Below are 24,471 nucleotides of genomic sequence, written 5' to 3' on the forward strand. Positions count from 1 at the left end.
GATGCACGAGGAGTCTCGGCGGTTCAACTTTGCCGAGCAGCTACTTGGTCGGGTTCAAACACCTTTGCTGTGCTCTACAAGTTTGAAACCCTGGCTGATGGGGACCTTTTGTTGCTCAATCGGTGCTGCAGAGTCGTCCGCACTCTCCCGCCCGGTCTGGAGCTTTGGTATAAACCCCATGGTCCTTTTGGAGTCCCCAGCATCCTCTAGGACGTATGAGAAAATAGGATTTTAGTACCTACCGGTAAATACTTTTCTCTTAGTCCGTATTGGATGCTGGGCGCCCATCCCAGTGCGTACTGTGTCTGCAGTTATTGGTTATGGTTACACTCTGGTGGTGTTTCTTTCTGTCAGGCTGTTGCTGACGTTGTCATGCCATAGCATGCAGTGTTTTTGTTTTTGGTTGTGTTGACACTCAGGTTGTGTTACATATTCTCTCAGCATGTGGTATTTTTCATGCCGTTGGCTGGTATTCTATTGAAGGCCACGTTTGGCGGTATGTTCGTGGTGTGAGCTGGTATGACACTCACCGTGTTTAAACAATGAATTCTTTCCTTGAAATTTCCGTCTCTCCTGGGCACAGTTCCTATAACTGAGGTCTGGGGGAGGGGCATAGAGGGAGGAGCCAGTTCACACCCAGTCAAAGTCTTTTTAGTGTCCCCAAGCTCCAGCGGATCCCGTCTATACCCCATGGTCCTTTTGGAGTCCCCAGCATCCTCTACGGACTAAGAGAAAAGGATTTACCGGTAGGTACTAAAATCCTATTATTGTGAGCCACATTATTTACCTGGAATCCTCAGCAATTCTACAAAAAGTAAGCTGTTTAATGATCAACTGGATGTTTTTTTTAGGAGTTATTATCCTGTTACTGCAGTACTTTATGCTATAAATGTGATTAAGATTGGACTCTGTCCTCTATATTTATGAATATTTGCTTGTCTTTAATAGATTATAACACGTTAACAGAAGCTCTTCTGTATGGTTATTTAATTAGTTTACTTTAGATTTGAAATTGAACAGTGCTTTAATGCAGCTTCCACTCTGATTTTTATTGAAATAAGTGCTGCAGGTTTACAAAAGGTTTGATAGGAATTAATTCTTTCCATATAGATGTTTTAAGTGCGGAATGTAACAACTAGAGATGTGCCGGTTCGGATTTACTTGAATCTCAAAACATCATCTTCTGGGCTATCCGACTGTCATATCTTTTGGATAGCCAATAAGAAAAATCTGGCTAAATCGGAATTTGCGCTAATTTGGTGTTAATATCCGAGTAAGTTCAAACCCATACATCACGTGTAATTATCTAGACCACAGGTTCTGAAACTCTGTCCTCAGGACCCCACACGGTTCATGTTTTGCAGGTCACCTGTAGATTTTTGAAATGTGACAATTGCTGATACACAGTGCACCTGCTGGGTGACATGGAAAACGTGAACCGTGTGGGGTCCTGAGGACCGAGTTTGAGAACCACTGATCTAGACATTTTGGCTAGATTTGCTTGGCCTATATGATACTCTTAAGCTGGCCATACACTTGTCCGATATGGCCTGTTTTCACCCAATTCCGACGGATCGGGCTTGGAAATCGGGCGAAAACTGTCCAAATCGCAGGTGTTTGACATCTGATCCGATCCAATGCACGCTCCCGTGGGCGTAGGGGCTGAGTCGGAGGTCAGACGTGCTGCACATAGGATAAATCGGAATCGCAGCCATCAGGTGCACATCGCAGCTAGTTTTTTAGCACCTGCGATATATTGCATACGATTTCTCGGACGTCTTCACTTGAGTTGCTTTTCCCCCACCCACACATCAGCATGCGATATATCGTATGCGATAAATCGCATCTAAAAATGGCACATCAAGCACCATATCGGATGGAAGCACTCCCAGGAAGTTCAAGGGAAATCGGGTTCGACTTGTGCCTCAGACAAGTTGCAGTAATGTGCCTTAAGGTATTTTTTTATAGGGCAATCAGAATGTTCTGAAAATTGTGGTTTCTGTTGCTTTCTGAAAATGCTTTGTCAGTAATCCTGATTTTGTCTTAATGGAGAATTTTAGAAATTTCTAGAAAACATTCCCTTTAAATCAAGCAATATGTGCACAATTTGGTAAAAAATTAAACTATTTATTTTTAACTGGTGTTCACAGGAGTGATATCCATCTCATGGTATCCACCAGAAATGAGTGATGACAATGGAGTTCCGTCTGATGACCTACTGCCAAATATATTAGACATGGCTCACAAATACAGCCTGAAGGTAAGTTAAAAATACATTACTCTTTTCTCTATTCACCACTGAATTTTTACATCTTATTCTATAAATATGCATAACACAATCTTAGCATTAGTTGTCAATCCTATTAGAAAATATTAATGCCATTGTATTAGCGCTTAATCTTGGGACCAAATCCAAGTGCAAATGCAAAAAAAAAAAAAATCACACTTTGTATAAAACATTTAGTTTGAACTCTTAAGCAATATTACAGCTCAGTTGTGCAATAACATAGTATTCAAAACAGTGTCTTCGTACCAAAATAGTGAGAATGATCCAACTTTTGGCATAAGATTTCCTATGCAACATAAACATTATTGCTTATATACACTCCAACATGTGAAACGAGTAAAGATCTCACTTGTATGCACCTGTAAGTTTTATAATTCTTTACACGTGTATTGGACAAGTAGCAGCCATGCAACATTCCTCTGCTATGCAGTATAATAGTGTAGCGCTCAGAGAAGCAAGACTAACTTCAGCTGCTACACTACATTCTTCATGGTGATTTGAAGGGGTTTTGTTCTAAACAACCATCAGGGCAATGTTTTGTGATGTGAGAGTAATTGTCTTTGTAAATAAAAAAAACAAGGACTTGGCAAGTTAGGATAGTTTATGATTTTTCATAGGAACCATAGGCGGATTGGGGGGGGGGCATGAACCCAGACCCCATCCCTTTCCCCGCCTTCATTTAGGAGTTTGTTTGTTTTTGTTTGTTTTTATAGTACACTGCATGAACACACTAGCCACCGGAATGAGGCTGCTGGCTGTCAATCAGCCCTCCCATGGCACCTATGAACGATCAGCCCAGCTCCGGCTCCTGTATTCGGATTTGCGGGCTGTGCTTGATCCAGATTTGCGGTCACCTTTTCCCTGCAGTAGTCTATGAGGGTGGAGGGGGTCAGCAGAGCAAGGAGACAGAGAAGAGGTTCGGAGCGGGAGCTGCCAATGCCGCCGCCGGGTGTCCGATCACCGGTGGAGTGATGGAGCGAGTCAGACCCACCACCAGCTGACAGATCCCTACATAGAGCTAGCAGTGCAGAGGTGGTAGAGCTGGGGGCCAAGGACGCCAGAGGATGCTGGTAGGGTACAGGGACACTGGGGAAGGGCTGCTCAAATGGCTGCTGTGACGTGTGCAGGTCCAGGCAGAAATGAAACGGCAGGATCTCCCATCACCGTGTCCGCCCCTTCTCCAGCTCAGTGTCCCCACCATTTCTGACCCGCCCCCCCCCCAATCCCAGTGTCTCCCATCCTGCCAGCCCAGTGTCTCCCACCTTCCCTTCCCAACTAGCCCACTGTGCCCATCTCACTGCCCTCCCACCTAGAACCCCCCCCAACCAGTCCAGTCACACTGATGCCTACTCTTTGACCCCATTGTTACCATCTCACACCCCTATCTCACTGCCCCCTTGCCATCCTGCCCACTGTCCCCAATCATCCTTCATCGTAGTGTCTAGCACCCTGTCTTGGGCAGTGCCTCCCCTCTTCCCTTTCCCAACCAGCCCCCTGCCCCCATCTCATTGACCCTCTGCAAGAACACCCCCCTTCTAGTCAAGTCACAGTTCCCCCCCTCATTCAGTCCAGTGTATCCCATTCTACAGCCTAGTCGCATCTCACTGCCTCCTTCCTATCCAGACCAATGCCGTATAGTGTTCTTTCTAGGATGATGAAGGGGCAGGGCACCAAAGTTCGGGGGTGTGGCCACCCACCATCATTTTAGTGGGCGGTGCGGCCCACAGACGCTGCTATAGAGGGCGTCTGTGGCAGTCGACGTCACTGTTGGGGGCGTGCCCAGCACCTCCGTCGGTGCTGGGCTTCCCCCAGCTCTCTCCCAATGCGTGAACAGATGCCGCACATGCGCATCTTTACTCGCTGGGAGGGCTGGAAGCAGGCGGCTGTTTTAGCAGGGTGCCGCAAAAGGGGCAGGGCGGGTTTTGCTTGCTAAAAAATGGGTAGGGCGCGGCGCCTTGCTAAAACAGCCTAGAGTGAACACTACCCTATATATATGGCACGCTCATCTGAGGCGGTTCCATTGCAGGCGTGCACTCCCGGCATGACTAGGCGATCCATCTGCTTAGGTGCGCCAAGAGTGCACAGAGACTCTCTCTCATTCTAGTGAATGGGCCCGGACGGAGACGCTTTCAGCATTAGGCGCGCCCAGGCACAGACGGAGCCACGTCTATATGTATGTATGTATGTATGTATGTATGTATGTGTACATATACATTTCTCCTGCAGGGTCCACAGGGTATCCACGGTCTAAGACCTGCTGGTTTTTAGCAGCCATAAGCTTTTTTATTTTATTTTTATAGTCTTAGTATTTTTTTCTGAGTGATCTTTCTAAACAGCGTCTTATACGTACCTTAGAGTCGCTCCAACAACTCCCCGCCGGGTCGCGACAAAGCTTACCCGTGAGAACAGTGCTGTTTCGGCAGGCATCTGTGTCAGATAAAACTAGCAGGTCCAGCAGACGTTACCAGGCTGTGGCCGGAGCATGGGGTGAAGGTAAGGCATCGGTTCCGCTTAGAGGGGGAACACGAACACAGCCACACTGTTTGGAGGGGAGACTACCAAACAGTCGCTGACGCAGCTGCCACCGAGAGTGTACCAGGGCTAGGTCTTAGGGATCATAGGCTCCAGGGGTAGCATGAGGCCGCGATCCCTAGGGTTGATGTCATCAGTGAGGAGTCAGACGCTCCCCTGGTCGCCCCTCCCTGCGGTTCATGACCAGTTTCCTCCGAGACTCCCGCCATGAACTGAATTCCTGCTTCTGACCAAGACGCTGTGTACTAAGGGACCCAGTCGCAGCATAGGCAGCTGTGTGATTGGTACATCAGTGTTCACTTGGGCATCTGTGTTCGCTATAGGTTCACGGAGCAGCGGTGTGCACTTATAGCGTCTGGATCCACTCAACGTTTACAAACATATTGATCGATCCTGGAAGCGGGGTAAGTCTCATTGTATCCCACTCTCCTGAATACGGGCTATAGAGCACTAAGTCTCTATCTACCCTTGAGTACGAATAGTTGGATAAGTGCATAATGCAAATGAGTTTGATAATATTACTGTGGTTTCTTTCGCTATGCGTCTGAATATGATTAAAACTTTTTTATAAAGTAATGCAGTAATATGTTTCTCCTACATACTTGAACTGTATTTGTAGTTGAATATGTGCTCATATTGCTTATTATACTAATGTATAACCTGTGACTGCTAGTGTGATTGCTGACATTGCTATAAATTCTGTCAGTTTTCTCTGTTTACTCAAATCCTCAATGCTGGTGCTAAGCAGGGTGGGGTCGGATTGTATGTCACTTTAACACATTTAAAGTGATTACAGTCACAAATTGTGTATTACACTGTGAAAGTGTCTGATTATTTATCATGTCTAAGAGCGTCAAAGGTGAGGAAAATACACTAACAGCAGCACCGACACTCATATTATGTTTGTCATGTAAAGCTGTGTTAACCTCCCAGGATCTGGTTCAGGATGGGTTGTGTGCAAACTGTTTTAGCTTTCACCAAGGTTTCTTGAAAAATTCAGGGCAGACGCAGGTGCAAGTTGATCCCCTCCCCCCCATGGCTATGTTTGCACAGACATTATCCAGTATAGCTGAGCGGATAGTTCCAACTTCTGTACCAGTGGTAGGTTACACTATTAACCCTTATGTGCAGCATTCCACCTGCGGTTTATCATTTCCAGCAGGGGTAGCAGTAGCCTCTCAACAGAAACAGGCTGAAAAGCCAGTCGTAAGTAAATCATTTGGACACAAAACAACATCTTCACAGTCTACACATGTTTCAGATGAGGATTCATCAGAGGACGAAGACTCATTACTTTCTGGTTCTGCATATGAGGATGAGGAAGGAGGTCTCAGCTTAGTGGATATATCTGAGTTAATTACTGCAATGAAATCAATTTTATCCTTAGAAGAATCAGCAGAGCCTGTGTTAAAATCCAAGGCACCTGTATTTAAACGTCCCAAAACAGTTAAGACTGAGTTTCCTGGATCAGAACAGCTGACAGAAATTTACTATTCCTAGGAAATGGAATTCCAGTTACCCTTTCTGCAGTGGGGTACACTGGTATTCCACAGGGAATAACATCAGGGTGTAGAGTTGGATCTTGATCCGAAGCACCAACAGGCTAAAGCTTTGACTGTTCCCAGGATGCATTGCACCGCCTCCTCTATAACCCCACCTCCAGGCACTGGAGGTCTGTTTGTAAGTTGGTGCCTACAGTGCAGGCAGCTAACAGGTGGGGCTTTTTTAAAAAAGAGCTTTTTAAAAAAGACTTCAAGGGCCGCAACACTGTTTATGTAATTTTGACATTCTGTTATGCGGCTCCATCACCTCCCCCAGCAGTGCTGCATACTCCCGCGGCTGGGTTCCCGGGTACTTGCAGCGGAGGCGCACCGGTCATCAGGCACACCACCGCTGACGCTCTCCAGGATCGCGTGGCTGCACATCAGGGAGGAGGTAAGAGGGTCCCCCAGCTGGGACCCGCCGGTAATCGCGATCCGGTTGTGGTCCCAGGAGATGGACCGCGCCGCTGGCATGGACACTGTAATGCACAGGGACCCCACTATATCCACCAGGGCAAGGGTGCACAGGTTGGATTTACTAAAATCCGTTTGGTATAGGCTCCACAGTATCTGGTGGTGAGGACCAGCATAGGGGATAAGGCGCTGACCTGCAGCTACTCCCCCAGCTATGGGCGCCATCTACTGCTGGTTTTACCACCCTGGAGCTGCAGTTCACTCTCCCTCACTTCCTGACAGAAATTTTGGCGCCATCTTCATTACTAGCTGGGCTGATCTCCGGGACTGCAGGGCTCTGTTTCCTCTGTAAAACTGACTGTTTCATCAGCACTGTGCATTTACAGGCACTTAAATATTCTACATATCATTTCTCTAACGTCCTAAGTGGATGCTGGGGACTCCGTAAGGACCATGGGGATTAGCGGCTCTGCAGGAGACTGGGCACAACTACAAAGAAAGCTTTTAGACTACTGGTGTGCACTGGCTCCTCCCACTAAGACCCTCCTCCAGACCTCAGTTAGATTCTTGTGCCCGGCCGAGCTGGATGCACACTAGGGGCTCTCCTGAGCACCTAGAAAGAAAGTATATTTAGGTTTTTTATTTTCAGTGAGATCTGCTGGCAACAGACTCAGTGCAGCGAGGGACTAAGGGGAGAAGAAGCGAACCTACCTAACAGGTGGTAGTTTGGGCTTCTTAGGCTACTGGACACCATTAGCTCCAGAGGGATCGACCGCAGGACCCGACCTTGGTGTTCGTTCCCGGAGCCGCGCCGCCGTCCCCCTTACAGAGCCAGAAGCACGAAGAAGGTCCGGAAAATCGGCGGCAGAAGACTTAAGTCTTCACCAAGGTAGCGCACAGCACTGCAGCTGTGCGCCATTGCTCCTCATGTACACCTCATACTTCGGTCATTGATGGGTGCAGGGCGCTGGGGGGGGGCGCCCTGAGGGCAATAAATAACACCTTGGCTGGCAAAATATACATCATATATAGTCCCAGAGGCTATATAGATGTAAAATTACCCCTGCCAGTATCACAGAAAAAGCGGGAGAAAGTCCACCGAAAAGGGGGCGGGGCTTCTCCCTCAGCAAGGAAGCTCCCTGGCTCTCCCCTGCAGTCTGAGAATACTACAGAAGGGTAAAAAAGAGAGGGGGGGCACTAAATTTAGGCGCAGTATAGATATATATATGTAATATATATAAAAAAGCAGCTATAGGGAAAACACTCATTGATAGTGGGATCCCAGTGTTATATAGCGCTCTGGTGTGTGCTGGCATACTCTCTCTCTGTCTCCCCAAAGGGCTTTGTGGGGTCCTGTCCTCTGTCAGAGCATTCCCTGTGTGTTTGCGGTGTGTCGGTACGGCTGTGTCGACATGTTTGATGAGGAGGCTTATGTGGAGGCGGAGCAGATGCCTGTAAATGTGATGTCAACCCTTGCGGGGTCGACACCTGAGTGGATGGTGCTGTGGAAGGAATTACGTGATAGTGTCGACTCCTTACATAAAAGGTTTGACGACATACCTAATGTGGGACAGCCGGCTTCTCAGCCTGTGCCTGCCCAGGCGTCTCAAAAACCATCAGGGGCTCTAAAACGCCCGCTACCTCAGATGGTTGACACAGATGTCGACACGGATACTGGCTCCAGTGTCGACGACGAAGAGACTAATGTAACTTCCAGTAGGGCCACACGTTACATGATTGAGGCAATGAAAACTGTGTTGCACATTTCTGATGTTACCCCCGGTACCACAAAAAAGGGTATAATGTTTGGAGAGAAAAAACTACCAGTAACTTTTTCTCCATCTGAAGAGTTAAATGAAGTGTGTGAAGAAGCGTGGGCTTCCCCTGATAAAAAGATGGTAATTTCTAAGAGGTTACTAATGGCGTACCCTTTCCCGCCAGAGGATAGGTCACGCTGGGAAACATCCCCTAGGGTCGATAAAGCGCTCACACGCTTGTCAAAGAAGGTGGCACTACCGTCTCCGGATACGGCCGCCCTGAAGGAATCTGCTGATAGAAAGCAGGAGGCTATCCTGAAATCTATATATACACACACAGGTGTGATACTGAGACCGGCTATAGCTTCAGCCTGGATGTGCAGCGCTGCTGCTGCGTGGTCAGATTCCCTGTTAGAAAATATAGATACCCTAGACAGGGACACTATTTTGCTGAACGTAGAGCATATAAAAGAGGCACTTTTATACATGGGGGATGCACAGAGGGATATTTGCCGGCTGGCATCCAAAATTAGTGCAATGTCCATTTCTGCCAGGAGAGGGTTATGGACTCGGCAGTGGACAGGTGATGCAGATTCCAAACGACACATGGAAGTTCTGCCTTATAAGGGTGAGGAATTGTTCGGGGATGGTCTCTCGGACCTCGTTTCCACAGCAACAGCTGGGAAGTCTACATTTTTGCCCCATGTTCCCTCACAACCAAAGAAAGCACCGTATTATCAGGTACAGTCCTTTCGGCCCAATAGGGGCAAGCGGGTTAAAGGCGCGTCCTTTCTGCCCAGAGGCAGAGGTAGAGGGAAAAAGCTGCAGCATACAGCCAGTTCCCAGGAGCAAAAGTCCTCCCCCGCTTCCTCTAAGTCCACAGCATGACGCTGGGGCTCCACAGGCAGAGCCAGGTACGGTGGGGGCCCGTCTCAAGCATTTCAGCAATCAGTGGGCTCGCTCACGGGTGGATCCCTGGATCCTTCAAATAGTATCTCAGGGGTACAAACTGGAATTCGAGACGTCTCCCCCCCCGCCGTTTCCTCAAATCTGCCTTGCCAACCACTCCCTCAGGCAGGGAGGCAGTGTTACAGGCAATTCAAAAGCTGTATTCACAACAAGTGATAGTAAAGGTGCCCCTACTTCAACAAGGAAGGGGTTACTATTCCACAATGTTTGTGGTGCCGAAACCAGACGGTTCGGTGAGACCCATTTTAAATTTGAAATCCTTGAACACATATATCAAAAAATTCAAGTTCAAGATGGAATCGCTCAGGGCGATTATTGCAAGCCTGGACGAGGGAGATTACATGGTATCGCTGGACATCAAGGATGCTTACCTACATGTCCCCATTTACCATCCTCACCAGGAGTACCTCAGGTTTGTGGTACAAGATTGTCATTACCAATTCCAGACGTTGCCGTTCGGTCTCTCCACGGCTCCGAGGGTCTTTACCAAGGTAATGGCGGAAATGATGATACTCCTTCGAAGGAAGGGAGTTTTAATTATCCCGTATTTGGACGATCTCCTGATAAAGGCGAGGTCCAGAGAGCAGTTGTTGGTAGGGGTAGCACTATCTCGGGAAGTGCTACAACAGCACGGCTGGATTCTAAACATTCCAAAGTCACAGCTGGTCCCTACGACACGCCTGCTGTTCCTAGGGATGGTTCTGGACACAGAACAGAGAAAAGAGTTTCTACCGGAGGAGAAGGCCAAGGAGCTGTCATCTCTAGTCAGAGGCCTCCTAAAACCAAAACAGGTGTCGGTGCATCACTGCACGCGGATCCTGGGAAAAATGGTAGCTTCCTACGAAGCGATTCCATTCGGCAGGTTTCATGCAAGAACCTTTCAGTGGGACCTGTTGGACAAGTGGTCCGGATCGCATCTTCAGATGCATCATCTGATAACCCTGTCTCCAAGGACAAGGGTGTCTCTGCTGTGGTGGCTGCAGAGTGCTCATCTTCAAGAGGGCCGCAGATTCGGCATACAGGACTGGGTCCTGGTGACCACGGATGCCAGCCTTCGAGGCTGGGGAGCAGTCACACAGGGAAGAAACTTCCAAGGACTATGGTCAAGTCAGGAGACTTCCCTGCACATAAATATTCTGGAACTAAGGGCCATTTACAATGCCCTAAGTCAGGCAAAACCCCTGCTTCAAAACCAGCCGGTACTGATCCAGTCAGACAACATCACGGCGGTCGCCCATGTAAATCGACAGGGCGGCACGAGAAGCAGGACGGCGATGGCAGAAGCCACAAGGATTCTCCGATGGGCGGAAAATCACGTGTTAGCACTGTCAGCAGTGTTCATTCCGGGAGTGGACAACTGGGAAGCAGACTTCCTCAGCAGGCACGACCTCCACCTGGGAGAGTGGCGACTTCATCCAGAAGTCTTTCAAATGATTGTAAACCAGTGGGAAAAACCACAGGTGGACATGATGGCATCCCGCCTAAACAAAAAGCTAGAAAAATATTGCGCCAGGTCAAGAGACCCGCAGGCGATAGCTGTGGACGCTCTGGTAACACTGTGGGTGTACCGATCGGTTTATGTGTTCCCTCCTCTTCCTCTCATACCAAAGGTACTGAGGATAATAAGGAGAAGAGGAGTAAAAACTATACTCATTGTTCCGGATTGGCCAAGAAGAGCGTGGTATCCGGAACTTCAAGAAATGATGTCAGAGGACCCATGGCCTCTACCGCTCAGACAGGACCTGCTGCAGCAGGGGCCCTGTCTGTTCCAAGACTTACCGCGGCTGCGTTTGATGGCATGGCGGTTGAACACCGGATCCTGAAGGAAAAGGGCATTCCGGAGGAAGTCATTCCTACGCTGATAAAAGCTAGGAAAGAAGTAACCGCGAACCATTATCACCGCATATGGCGAAAATATGTTGCGTGGTGTGAGGCCAGGAAGGCCACCACGGAAGAATTTCAGCTGGGCCGGTTCCTGCACTTCCTACAGTCAGGGGTGACTATGGGCCTTAAATTGGGTTCCATTAAGGTCCAGATTTCGGCTCTATCGATTTTCTTCCATAGAGAATTGGCTTCACTACCTGAAGTTCAGACTTTTGTTAAGGGAGTGCTGCATATTCAGCCCCCTTTTGTGCCTCCAGTGGCACCTTGGGATCTCAACGTGGTGTTGGATTTCCTAAAGTCACATTGGTTTGAGCCACTGAAAACCGTGGATTTGAAATATCTCACGTGGAAAGTGGTCATGTTGTTGGCCTTGGCTTCGGCTTTGTCATGTAAAAGCCCTTATCTAATTTTCCATATGGATAGGGCAGAGTTGAGGACTCGTCCCCAGTTTCTCCCCAAAGTGGTATCAGCTTTTCATCTGAACCAACCTATCGTGGTGCCTGCGGCTACGAATGACTTGGAGGCTTCCAAGTTGTTGGATGTAGTCAGGGCCCTAAACATTTATGTTTCCAGGACAGCTGGAGTCAGGAAGACTGACTCGCTTTTTATCCTGTATGCGCCCAACAAGTTGGGTGCACCTGCTTCTAAGCAGACTATTGCTCGCTGGATTTGTAGTACGATTCAGCTTGCACATTCTGCGGCTGGACTGCCGCATCCTAAATCAGTAAAAGCCCATTCCACGAGGAAAGTGGGCTGTTCTTGGGCGGCTGCCCGAGGGGTCTCGGCTCTTCAACTTTGCCGAGCTGCTACTTGGTCAGGGGCAAACACGTTTGCTAAATTCTACAAATTTGATACCCTGGCTGAGGAGGACCTTGAGTTCTCTCATTCGGTGCTGCAGAGTCATCCGCACTCTCCCGCCCGTTTGGGAGCTTTGGTATAATCCCCATGGTCCTTACGGAGTCCCCAGCATCCACTTAGGACGTTAGAGAAAATAAGAATTTACTCACCGGTAATTCTATTTCTCATAGTCCGTAGTGGATGCTGGGCGCCCATCCCAAGTGCGGATTGTCTGCAATACTTGTATATAGTTATTGCTTAACTAAAGGGTTATTGTTGAGCTATCTGTTGAGAGGCTTAGTTGTTATCATGCTGTTAACTGGGTATTGTATCACGAGTTATACGGTGTGATTGGTGTGGCTGGTATGAGTCTTACCCGGGATTCAAAATCCTTCCTACTTGTGTCAGCTCTTCCGGGCACAGTAAACTAACTGAGGTCTGGAGGAGGGTCTTAGTGGGAGGAGCCAGTGCACACCAGTAGTCTAAAAGCTTTCTTTGTAGTTGTGCCCAGTCTCCTGCGGAGCCGCTAATCCCCATGGTCCTTACGGAGTCCCCAGCATCCACTACGGACTATGAGAAATAGAATTACCGGTGAGTAAATTCTTATTTTTAAACAGTGTTAGTTAAGAACAAGTGTACTCTTATCTGAATATTTAATACAAGTATTCTGTGATATACATCCAGTATCTACTGTGCATTGTTATATCTATACTCATACATATTTATATGTAGTTTTACTAGTCCAGTGCAGTTTTATTGTTTATATGCAGGGGCGTTAGAACATTTATAGGTTGGGGGAGGGGGGGCAAGTTACATTTTCGATTTGGTGCCCCTGGGGGCGGAGCCACCAGGAAGCAGGAGGCAATACTATGGGGACGAAAAGGAGACAACACCAGGGTGGGGAGGAGGCCGCACCATGTAGATGGTGGCCAGGAATCCCACTGATGGAGGTGCTGCGATGGGGATGGAGGCGCCTGGGACTGCAGTATTGCACCAGCAAACACCATTGTGTAGGTGAGGCTGGCCCCCGGGACCTCCGGGAAGCAGTGGGGGTATGGAAAAGTGAAGGCGGTAACTATGCTCTGAAAAAGGGGCCTGGCCACTCAAAAGGGGACGTACCCTTCAGTGTAGTTTATCACACCATATACCCCTTATACACATTATGCTTCACAATAGTAGTACCCCCATATACTATCTAGTACTGGTGGCCCTTTCACATTATAACACACTGTATGAGCTGAAATTTACATTATAGCACACAGAATGAGCCAAAATTCACATTATACCACACTGTATGAGCCGAAATTCACATTATAGCGCACAGAATGAGCCGAAATTCACATTATAGCACACGGTGTGAGCTGAAATTAACATTATAGCACACGGTATGAGCCGAAATTCAGGGAGCGTGACAGAGGGTCAGGGAGAGGGACATACGGACAGGGAGAGTGACAGCAGGGACATAGGGAGAGAGAAAGGCACCAGAGTAAAATTACCTATTGAGCAGCGGCGATGCGGAGGAGGCTGTGGTGTGCGGTGGTGAGGAGGCTGTGGTCAGCGTGGGGCGAAGGAGGCTGTGGGCTTGGCGATGATGCGGAGGAGGAGTTGGCAGAGGTGCAGAGGAGACTAGGGGCGGCTGCGATGCAGCAGAGGAGGAGACAGAGGGCAGTGGTCTCTATATAAAACCTTGTCTCTCTGCCGCACTCCTGGACTATATCCTGATGAAATGGTGTAGACCTTGAAATGTTAATAACTCTGAAACTGGTGTCTGAGTGGGGTTCACTACGGCTGGCCGGCGGTCGGGCTCCCGGCGACCAGCATCCCGGCGCCGGGAGCCCGACCGCCGGCTTACCGACAGCTTGGCGAGCGCAAATGAGCCCCTTGCGGGCTCGCTGCGCTCGCCACGCTACGGGCACGGTGGCGCGCTACGCGCGCCACACTATTTTATTCTCCCTCTATGGGGGTCGTGGACCCCCACGAGGGAAAATAATTGTCGGTATGCCGGCTGTCGGGCTCCCGGCGCCGGTATACTGAGCGCCGGGAGGCCGACCGCCGGCAAACAGAAGACCACCCTCTGAGTGATGTTTTATTATCTAGGAGTGTGGCACAGAGATAAGGTTGTAGGAAGCTAACACTATTGTGTATGGCAGTGCGGGCACCCGGAGCAGTTTATATACCTATTGGGAGAGCCGGTAAACCAAAAAACAAACAAAACAAAATAATATATATATATATATATATATATATACATATATTATAATATAATTATTTTAATGTTATGTACATACAGGATATGGACCCCTGGACCCCCCTTACAAATCCTACATTTGCCATTGGAGAGGGAGTGGGAGCAGGCAGGATAGCCTCTTACCTGTGACAACCCAGCCACAGGTCTCTGCAATGCAGGGACAGCAGGCACTTCTCTCCACTAGGCCACGCCTCCTAAACACCCGCGAATCGCGGCACTTCTCTGGGGACGTGAGCCGGCCCTGGTAAGGGGGGGGGGGGGGGTACGGGCAGCGCTGTTGAACTAAGCCTGGGAGCAGGAGGGGCTGAACACAGCCACATCCTTTTGCTGCTCAGTCCCTGCACGGAGCGGAGATTGTGATGTGCGGTCTTTCAGCTGACCGCACATCGCTCCTCCTGAATATCGACAGCGTTTGCCAGAGATAGATCTCATGGCGTCTCGTCAGAACCACAAGGTGCCCGCAGACGGGTCAAGAACAGCAATCTTTGTGGATGCCCTGTCAGTGAGATAGGACTTTCATCTGGCCTATGTGTTTCCTCCCATCGCCCTGTTACCCAGGGTGGTGAGAAAGGTAAAACAAGGAAAAAGTGCTGTGATACTAATAGCTCCAGCTTGGCACAGAAGACATTGGTACACAGATCTGCAGAGGATGTCGTTGGATGCTCCATTCCTACTACCTCAACGTCCAGATCTTCTGATTCAGGGGCCTTGTCACCACAGACATCTGGTTTGACTGTCTTTGACGGCATGGCTCTTGAGACCTCCATCCTGAAGTCAGGAGGATTCTCACAACAGGTAATTCAAATAATGCTTAGAGCAAGGAAACCCTCCTCAGCTCGCATTTATCACAGAACATGGCAAGCCTATATTCAATGGTGCAGTGAACGGAAACTTGACTTCAGGTCTTTCAGAGTTTCCAGAATCCTAGCATTCCTTCAGGCAGGAATAGATAAAGGTTTAAGGGTGGCTTCCTTGAAAGTGCAGGTGTGAGCACTAACTGTATGGTTCCAAAAGAAAATTGACAACCTACAAGGTGTGCGCACTTTTTTCCAGGGAATGCTGCACATTCAACCTCCTTTTGTTCCTCCTACAGTGCCTTGGGACTTAAGTTTAGTTCTGATGGCCCTTCAAGTTGCCCCATTTGAACCACTTAAGAGTGGATTTTAAATGGTCGACAGCTAAAGTTCTCTTTCTACTGGCCATGGCTTCAGCTAGAAGAGTTTCAGATTTAGGCACCTTGTTATGTCATCCTCCATTTCTGATTTTTTTTATCCTTAGCAGTTCTCAGAACTAAATCTGGGTATCTTCCTAAGGTGGTGTCTAAATTCCACCCTAACGAAGAAATTGTAGTCCCGGCTTTCCAGCGGATGGATCTCTTTGCTGGAGATGCATCGTTGGACGTAGTCCTTGTCTTAAGGATCTACGTAGATCATACCAGTGCTACCAGAAGGACAGATTCTCTCTTTGTTCTCTGCGGATTTCATAAGAGAGGATGGACTGCTGATAAGCAAACACTGGCAAGGTGGCTTCGGATGACTATTTCAGAAGCATATTCTCAAGCTGATTTCCCTGTTCTGGATAATGTCTCTGCTCGCTCTACTCGTAAGGTATCATGGGTATCATCATGGGCAGCACAACGTGGTGCTTCAGCAGAACACATATGTAAGGCAGCCACGTGATCTTCTATTAACACATTAATTAGACATTATGCCATGGATACCTTTGCCTCTCAGGACACTGAATTCGGGCGAAGGATTCTCCTGTCCAAACAGGAGCGTCCCCACCACTAAATTGCTTTGGGTCATCCCAATGTATGCATACCCTGTTGACCCTGCAGGAGAAATATACGTTATGGTAAGAACTTACCCTTGATAACAGTATATCTCCTAAGACCACAGGTTCCACGCGGATCCCACCCTGACACACCTGATTTGAGGATCCTTTTACTCACTAACCTCTTCCCTCTTGTACGCAAGGGTGTGCATGTGTGCTCTTCTCGCCTGACTAGGTCTCTATGATGCTCCTGCCTTAAGCTTTCTTAAACAACTGATTTGCCTGAGCTAGGAGGTGGGGATATATGGATGGGCCCGCTGCATGCTGGGAGGCCAGAAAGCTTTGACTGAGTGGTGCAAGATCCGCTGTCGCTCAACCATATCCCAATGTATCCTGTGGAACCTGTGGACTTAGCAGAAATACTGTTATCAACGGTAATTTCCTACCTTAACGTCTCTCTCTCTCTCTCTCTCTCTCTCTCTCTCTCTCTCTCTCTCTCATTTATATATATATATATATATATATATATGTCTATATATATATATATATATATATATATATATATATATATATAATTTCTCATACGTCCTAGATGATGCTGGGGTCCACTTCAGTACCATGGGGTATAGACGGTTCCGCAGGAGCCATGGGCACTTTAAGACTTTTCAAGGGTGTGAACTGGCTCCTCCCTCTATGCCCCTCCTCCAGACCTCAGTTTAGAAAATGTGCCCAGGCAGATTGGATGCAATCCAGGGGAGCTCTACTGAGTTTCTCTGAAAGACTTTGTTAGGTTTTTTATTTTCAGGGATGACTGCTGGCAACAGTCTCCCTGCTTCGTGGGACTTAGGGGGCAGAAGTAGGAACCAACTTCCTAAATAGTTCAATGGCTCTGCTTCTGTCTGACAAGACATTAGCTCCTGAATGGTACTAAACGTTAGCTGCGGCTATGTGCTTACTCCCACAGCCCGCCGTCACCCCCCTTGCAGAGCCAGAAGACAGGTGAGTGTAAAGAAGAAGAAGATCTTCATCGTGGCTGAAAAGGTACTGCGCAGCGGACGGGAACGCTGCGCACCATGCTACCCATCAAACACAGGCACAGCAGGGTGCAGGTTGCGGGGGGGCAGGGGGGGGTGGCGCCCTGGGCAGCATGAGACCTAATATAACTAGCTAAAAAGGGGACATAAGTTGCGGAGGAACAGTCCTTACCCCCACCAGTGTAAAAATTATTGTAATCTATGAGGGGAAACGTGCCATTACGGGGGCGGGGCTTCCTCCTCAGAAAGCCAGCACACTGCTCAGCGCCATTTTATCTCCTTGCAGACTGCAGAGAAGAACGCTGGTCCTCCTCCACTTCTGAAACAAGTATCAGGGTGCAAAACAGGGGGGCCACAGTGTAATTTGGTGCTATATTGTGTATTTAACACTTCTGTGGGCATTTTGTGTTTCACAGAAATCTTATCACTGGCGCTGGGTTGTGAACTGGCAAATCGTATCTGTGTCCTTCTAACAGATTTTACTGTGGGTCTGTCCCATATAAGTCCCGAAGTGTCTGTGGTGTGGTTGTGCACGTGTGTGTCTGAGGCAGGGAGCTCTTCCCCTGAGGGAGCCATTTTAGGGACACCGAGTTGTAATGTGGTGGCGCTGCCGACACACCAAGAGCCTGAATGGATGATAGAATTACGTGATAGTGTGAATCTTATCAGTAAGAGATTGGATAAGTCTGAGACTCATGCAGAAAACTGCCTTATCACCCTCAGGGAATCTCTCTGGGTCACATAAGAGGCCATTTGCACAAATAGTACATACTCATACCGACACTTACTCTGATTCCTGTGTCGACTAGTGAGTCCAGGGAAATAGATGCTAAATTGGCAAAAAGCATTCAATACATGATTGTTGCTATAAAGGAGGTCTTAGAAGTTACGGAAGCCCCTCCATTACCTCAGGAGAAGGCTTATTTTTATAAGGAAAAGAAAATTAACGTAACCTTCCCTCCTTCTCACGAGCTAAATACTCTCTTTGAGGGAATTTGGGCAAACCCTGAAAAGAAATTTCAAATTCCCAAAAGAATTCAGGTTGCTTATCCTTTCCCGGCAGAGGACAGGAGAAGATAGGAGTCACCCCCGTTCTAGACAGTGCCGTGTCACGTTTAACTAAAAAGGTGATTATCCCTGCACCTGGGACGGCTTCACTAAAGGAGCCGGCAGACCGCAAGTTAGAGACTACGTTAAAATCTATTTATGTGGCCAATGGTATGCTACTCGCTTGTGCATGGGTGAGTAGGGCTATTGAAAAATGATCAGACAACTTGTCATCTGAAATTGACACGATAGATAGAGATGAGATACTCCTAACTTTAGGTCATATTAAAGACGCTGCTGCATACATGTTAGAAGCCATGAAAGATATTGGCCTTTTGGGTTCAAAAGTGGCTACTGTGGCACTCTCAGCTCGGAGGGCGTTGTGGATTCGCCAATGGAATGCTGACGCAGATTCCAAAAGAAATATGGAGGCTCTCCCGTATAAAGGTGAGGCCTTGTTTGGAGATGGGCTGGATGCTTTGGTCTCTGCGGCTACCGCAGGTAAGTCGACATTCTTGCCTTATGCTCTTGCATCGACAAAAAAGAAACATCACTCTTAGATGCAGTCCTTTCGGTACAAAAAGGGTAAAAGGTTCCCCTTTCTTTGCAGGTAGAGGGAGGGGGAAGAGGAAAAAAGTCCACAGCGTCTCCAGGAACGCAGGAGCAGAAATCAACCCCTGCTCCTGCCAAGTCTGCAGCATGATGCTGGGGCTCCCGTGCGGAAGTCCGCTCGGGTGGGAGCACGTCTGAAACTTTTCAGTCAGATCTGGGTTTAATCTGGCCTGGACCCATGGGTCTTGCAAGTAGTGTCCCATGGATACAAACTGGAGTTTCAAGACGTCCCCCCCCCCCCCCCCCATGCCGATTTTTCAAATCGACCTTACCAGCTTCTCTTCCAGACAGAGAAGTAGTAACAGCTGCAATTCATAGATTATGTCAGTATCAGGTCATTGTCCTAGTACCCTTGTCACAACAGGGAGAAGGGTATTATTCAAGCCTCTTCGTAGTTCCGAAGCCGGACGGCTCGGTCAGACCAATTTTAAACTAAATCTCTGATTCTCTATCTGAAAAGATTCAAGTTTAAGATGGAATGTCTGAGAGCAGTGATTTCCAGTCTGGAGAAAGGGGACTTCATGGTGTGAGTACACATAAAAGATGCTTACTTGCATGTTCCCATTTATCCTCCTCATCAAGCTTATCTGAGATTCGCAGTACAGGATTGCCATTACCACTTCCAGACGTTGCCGTTCGGCACCGAGGGTATTCACCAAGGTGATGGCAGAGATGATGGTCCTCCTTCAACAACAAGGAGTCAATATAATTCCTTACCTGGATGATCTCCTGATAAAAGCGAGATCCAGGGTACGGTTCGTACAGAGCATTGCACTCTCCCTGTCAGTACTCCAACAACACGGTTGGATCTTGAATTTTCCGAAGTCGCAGTTGGAACCAACGACAAGATTGTCCTTTCTGGGGATGATACTGGACACAGAAGTACAGAGAGTATTTCTTCCAGTAGAAAGGGTCTGGAAATCCGGAGAATGGTCAAACAGGTTTTGAAACCAACAAGAGTGTCGATCCATCAATGCATTCGGTTGTTGGGAAAGATGGTAGCGGCCTACGAGGACATACAGTTTGGCCGATTCCATGCCAGAGTATTCCAGTGGGACCTGTTGGACAAGTGGTCTGGATCCCATCTACACATGCACCAGAAGATAATCCTGTCATCCAAAGCCAGGATTTCGCTCCTGTGGTGGCTGCACAGTTCTCACCTATTAGAGGTACACAGGTTCGGGATTCAAGACTGGATCCTAGTGACCACGGATGCAAGTCTCTGGGGATGGGGAGCAGTCACACAGGGAAAAAGCTTCTAAGGAAAATGGTCGAGTCAGGAATCCTGTCTTCACATAAACGTTCTGGAGTTGAGAGACATTTACAATGGCCTTCTACAAGCAGGGCATCTTCTTCAAGATTAACCCGTACAGATCCAGTCAGACAATGTAACAGCAGTCGCGTACATAAACCGTCGGGGCGGAATGAAAAGCAGAGCCTCAATTGCAGAGGTGACAAAGATCCTCCTCTGCGCAGAAAGACATGCAAGAGCTCTGTCGCCAATTTTCATTCCGGGAGTGGACAACTGGGAAGCAGACTTCCTCAGCAGACACGATCTCCATCCAGGAGAGTGGGGCATCCACTAAGAAGTCTTTGCAGAGGTGACAGGTCTTTGGGGAGTTCCTCAAGTAGACATGATGGCATCTCGTCTCAACAAGAAGCTTCAGAGCTATTGTTCCAGGTCAAGAGACCCTCAAGCAATAGCAGTGGATGCACTGGTGTCACAGTGGGTTTTTCGGTCGGTGTATGTCTTCCCTCCACTTCTACTGATACCAAAAGTTCTCAAGTTCATAAGAAGAACAAGGGTTCGAGCGATCCTCATTGTCCCAGACTGGCCAAGAAGGGTGTGGTTTCCAGATCTTTAGGAGTTGCTCGTAGAAGATCCTTGGCCTCTTCCTCTTCGCGAGGACCTGCTGCTGCAGGGGCCGTGTGTGTATCAAGACTTACCACGACTACGTTTGACGGCATGGCTGTTGAGCGATCCTAGCCCGTAAGGGTATTCCCAAAGAAGTCATCTCAACTCTTATTCAGGCCAGGAAAGGAGTAACGTCTAGACATTATCACCGTATTTGGAGAAAATATGTGTCTTGGTGTGAATCCAAGAAGGCTTCTACGGAAGAGTTTCACTTGGGACATTTTCTCCCATTTTCTGCAGGCAGGTGTGGATGCGGGCCTGAGATTGGGTTCAGTCAATGTCCAGATTTCGGCCTTATCAGTTTTCTTTCAAAAACAATTGGCCTCTCTTCCAGAAGTTCAGACATTCGTGAAAGGGGTGCTGCACATCCAACCTCCATTTGTGCCTTTGGTGGCACCATGGGACCTTAAAGTGGTGTGGCAATTCCTTCAATCGGATTGGTTTGAACCTCTACAAGAGATAGAATTGAAGTTTCTCACTTGGAAAGTGGTCATGCTATTGGCCTTGGCTTCCGCAAGGACTGTATCGGAGTTGGGGGGCCTTGTCTCACAAGAGCCCTTACCTGATCTTCCATGAAGATAGGGCAGAGTTGAGAACTCGCCAACAATTTCTTTCGAAGGTGGTTTGTCTTTCCATATAAACCAGCCTATTGCGGTTCCAGTGGCTACTGACACCTTCGCTGCATCAAAGTCTCTTGATGTGGTTAGGGCTTTGAAAATTTATGTCACAAGAACCGCTAGGATTCGGAAAACAGAGGCTCTGTCTATCCTGTATGGTCCCAACAAGATTGGGTGTCCTGCTTCCATGCCGACCATTGCGCGCTGGGTCAGAGGGACAATTCAGCACACTCATTCCACAGCAGGATTGCCGATACCGAAGTCGGTAAATGTGCATTCTACTAGGAAGGTGGGCTCATCCTGGGCGGCTGCCCGGGGGGTCTCGGCGCTACAACTTTGCCGAGCAGCTACTTGGTCAGGGGCAAACACGTTTGCATAGTTTTACAAATTTGACACCTTGGCCGATGAGGACCTCAAGTTTGGTCATTCGGTGCTGCAGGGTCATCCGCACTCTCCCGCCCGTACTGGAGCTTTGGTATAACCCCATGGTACTGAAGTGGACCCCAGCATCCTCTAGAACGTATGAGAAAACAGGATTTTAATACCTACCGGTAAATCCTTTTCGCCTAGTCCGTAGAGGATGCTGGGCACCCAACCCAGTGCATACTTTACCTGCAGTTGTTAGTTTTGTAGTTACAATTGCTGCAATTGTTCATACCCGTTGGTATGTGTTAAGTTGAATGCCGTGTTGTGCGGCATGGTTGAGGTGTGAGCTGGTATGAATCTCACCATTAGTTTAAAAGTAAATCCTTTCCTCGAAATGTCCGTCTCCCTGGGCACAGTTCCTATACTGAGGTCTGGAGGAGGGGCATAGAGGGAGGAGCCAGTTCTCACCCTTTAAAAGTCTTAAAGTGCCCATGGCTCCTGCGGAACAGTCTATACCCCATGGTACTGAAGTGGACCCCAGCATCCTCTACGGACTAGGAGAAAAGGATTTACCGGTAGGTATTAAAATCCTGTTATCTTCACCCACTGCCTTTCCCTGTCATCCACTGCCTTTCCCTGTCACCCACTGCCTCTCACCCTCTTCCTGGTATCACCCACTGCCTCTCACCCTCTTCCTGGTATCACCCACTGCCTCTCACCCTCTTCCTGGTATCACCCACTGCCTCTCACCCTCTTCCTGGTATCACCCACTGCCTCTCACCCTCTTCCTGGTATCACCCACTGCCTCTCCCTGTCACTCACTACCTCTCTGTCTAACTGTCTTTTGCCGTTATCCACTGCCCCACCATCTGCCTTTCCCCTGCATTACAATCTCCCCATTACTCTCCCTCACCTGTCACCCTCTGCCTCTCCAAGGCATCACCCTCTCCCTGTCACTTACTGCCTTGCCCGTCACCACCTACCTGTCACTCTCTCCCTGACATAATCCACTGCCTCTCCCCTTCATTCTCTCCTGTCACCCACTGCCTCTCCATCTCCCACTGTCTCTTCCCATCATCCTCTTTGTCACCCACAGCCTCCCCCTCTCACCCAACCCCTGGCGTCACCCAATGCCTCATGGATACGGCATTCTCTTTGAGACCACGGCCCTTGTTGTGAGGCCACACCCCTGTTTCCTGGGGCATTTGCACTGTAAGTGCTAAAGAACCCTCCCCTCCTCATTTGCTGTCAAGATGCCCCCCCTGTCAGTTTGTTCTGGATCCACCGTGAGAAGGTAATGGTGTTAATTTGGTTTGCCATGCTACAGATGTGTTCACTTGGGTGGTTTTCAGGTTGCCGACTGTCTGGATTCCGGCGCACAGTATTCCGGCGACGGAATCCCGACAGCCGGCATACCGACAGTTTTTCTCCCTCGTGGGGGTCCACGACCCCCTGGAGGGAGAATAAATAGCGTGGCGCGCATAGCGCGCCACCGTACCTGCAGCGTGGCGAGCACAGCGAACCCGTAAGGGGCTCATTTGCGCTCGCCACGCTGTCGGTATGTCGGCGGTCGGGTTGCCGGCGCCGGTATGCTGGCCGTCGGGAGCCCGGCTGCCGGCATACCATACCACACCCGTTCACTTACATCTAACCTCCCTGCACATTAAACAGCCCTTGGCGTGACTCTGTAGCACTGAGCATGTTTATGTGCGACTTTTTCCATTATTCGCAAAATTATGTGAATAGGACTTTCAAGTAGCTAATGCTGATTAAAATAATATGCGGCATGGCTATATTCTTTGTGTGACCAAGACTGTATTTGCATACGAAATGCTACACTGCAGTGTTCTCCTAGAAAACACTGTAACATACTATTTCTTATGAAGATAGAGCCATAGTCTCACAGAGAATATAGGCATGCCGCATATTATTTTTATCAGCAAAGTCTGATCTGGTGTCCTAAATGCATAGCAATTTGAATAAGATGCGTACAGTATTTGGCAAAAAAAGGACCTGTCTGCTCACTCACGCCAGGCATCTCCCGCTACGTGGTGTATTGATTCAGGATGTATGAGGACACATCTGTATATGAAATTAATTAGTTTACAACTAAAGAAACTTGTGATGCAGAGCATGGGTTTTATGCTGGCAATTAGGTCCTTTTATATGAGTGAGATATGACCGACACCAGCATCCCGACAATTAGAATGCTGACAGGGGACAGGGTAATTAATTTACCTAACTTTACCTGTCTGGCATAGCGGTGGCGCTGGGATTCTGAGTGGTTCTGATAGCATACACGTTCTATATTGAGCTACATTTATGTGTTATGATGATTTGATTTCATTTTAGTTCAATTAAGCATGTTTTGCATCAGTACTGTAATTGATAAATGCAGAATGTTTACCACATCCAGTGACATTTGGGGACAGATTAACTAACTAAAGCTTCTAAAACAGACAAGCCGCGTGTTGTCCATAGCAACCAATCAGATTATGTGTATCACTTTCTAGAATACCATACAGAAATGATAGAATCTGATTGGTTGCTATAGGCAACACCGCCTCTTGTCTGATTTAGAAGCTTTTGTAATTCTACCCTTTGGCATCAGAGCAGTAGACCTGATTCAGGTTTGTAA

The 24,471-nt window shown here is 48.3% G+C and overlaps 1 protein-coding gene across 1 annotated transcript in view; it reads left to right on the forward strand.

Annotated features, from left to right (window-relative positions):
• Window positions 1-24,471, forward strand: part of MANEA (mannosidase endo-alpha) — a 96,479-nt gene that overhangs the window by 54,051 nt on the left and 17,957 nt on the right. The window contains exon 3 of the mRNA XM_063917004.1: window positions 2,151-2,260. Coding sequence (XP_063773074.1) covers window positions 2,151-2,260 — 110 coding nt within the window. The remainder of the gene's footprint in view (window positions 1-2,150; window positions 2,261-24,471) is intronic.

This window comes from Pseudophryne corroboree, chromosome 4 (assembly GCF_028390025.1).
Source record: "Pseudophryne corroboree isolate aPseCor3 chromosome 4, aPseCor3.hap2, whole genome shotgun sequence".
Lineage (NCBI taxonomy): Eukaryota > Metazoa > Chordata > Amphibia > Anura > Myobatrachidae > Pseudophryne > Pseudophryne corroboree.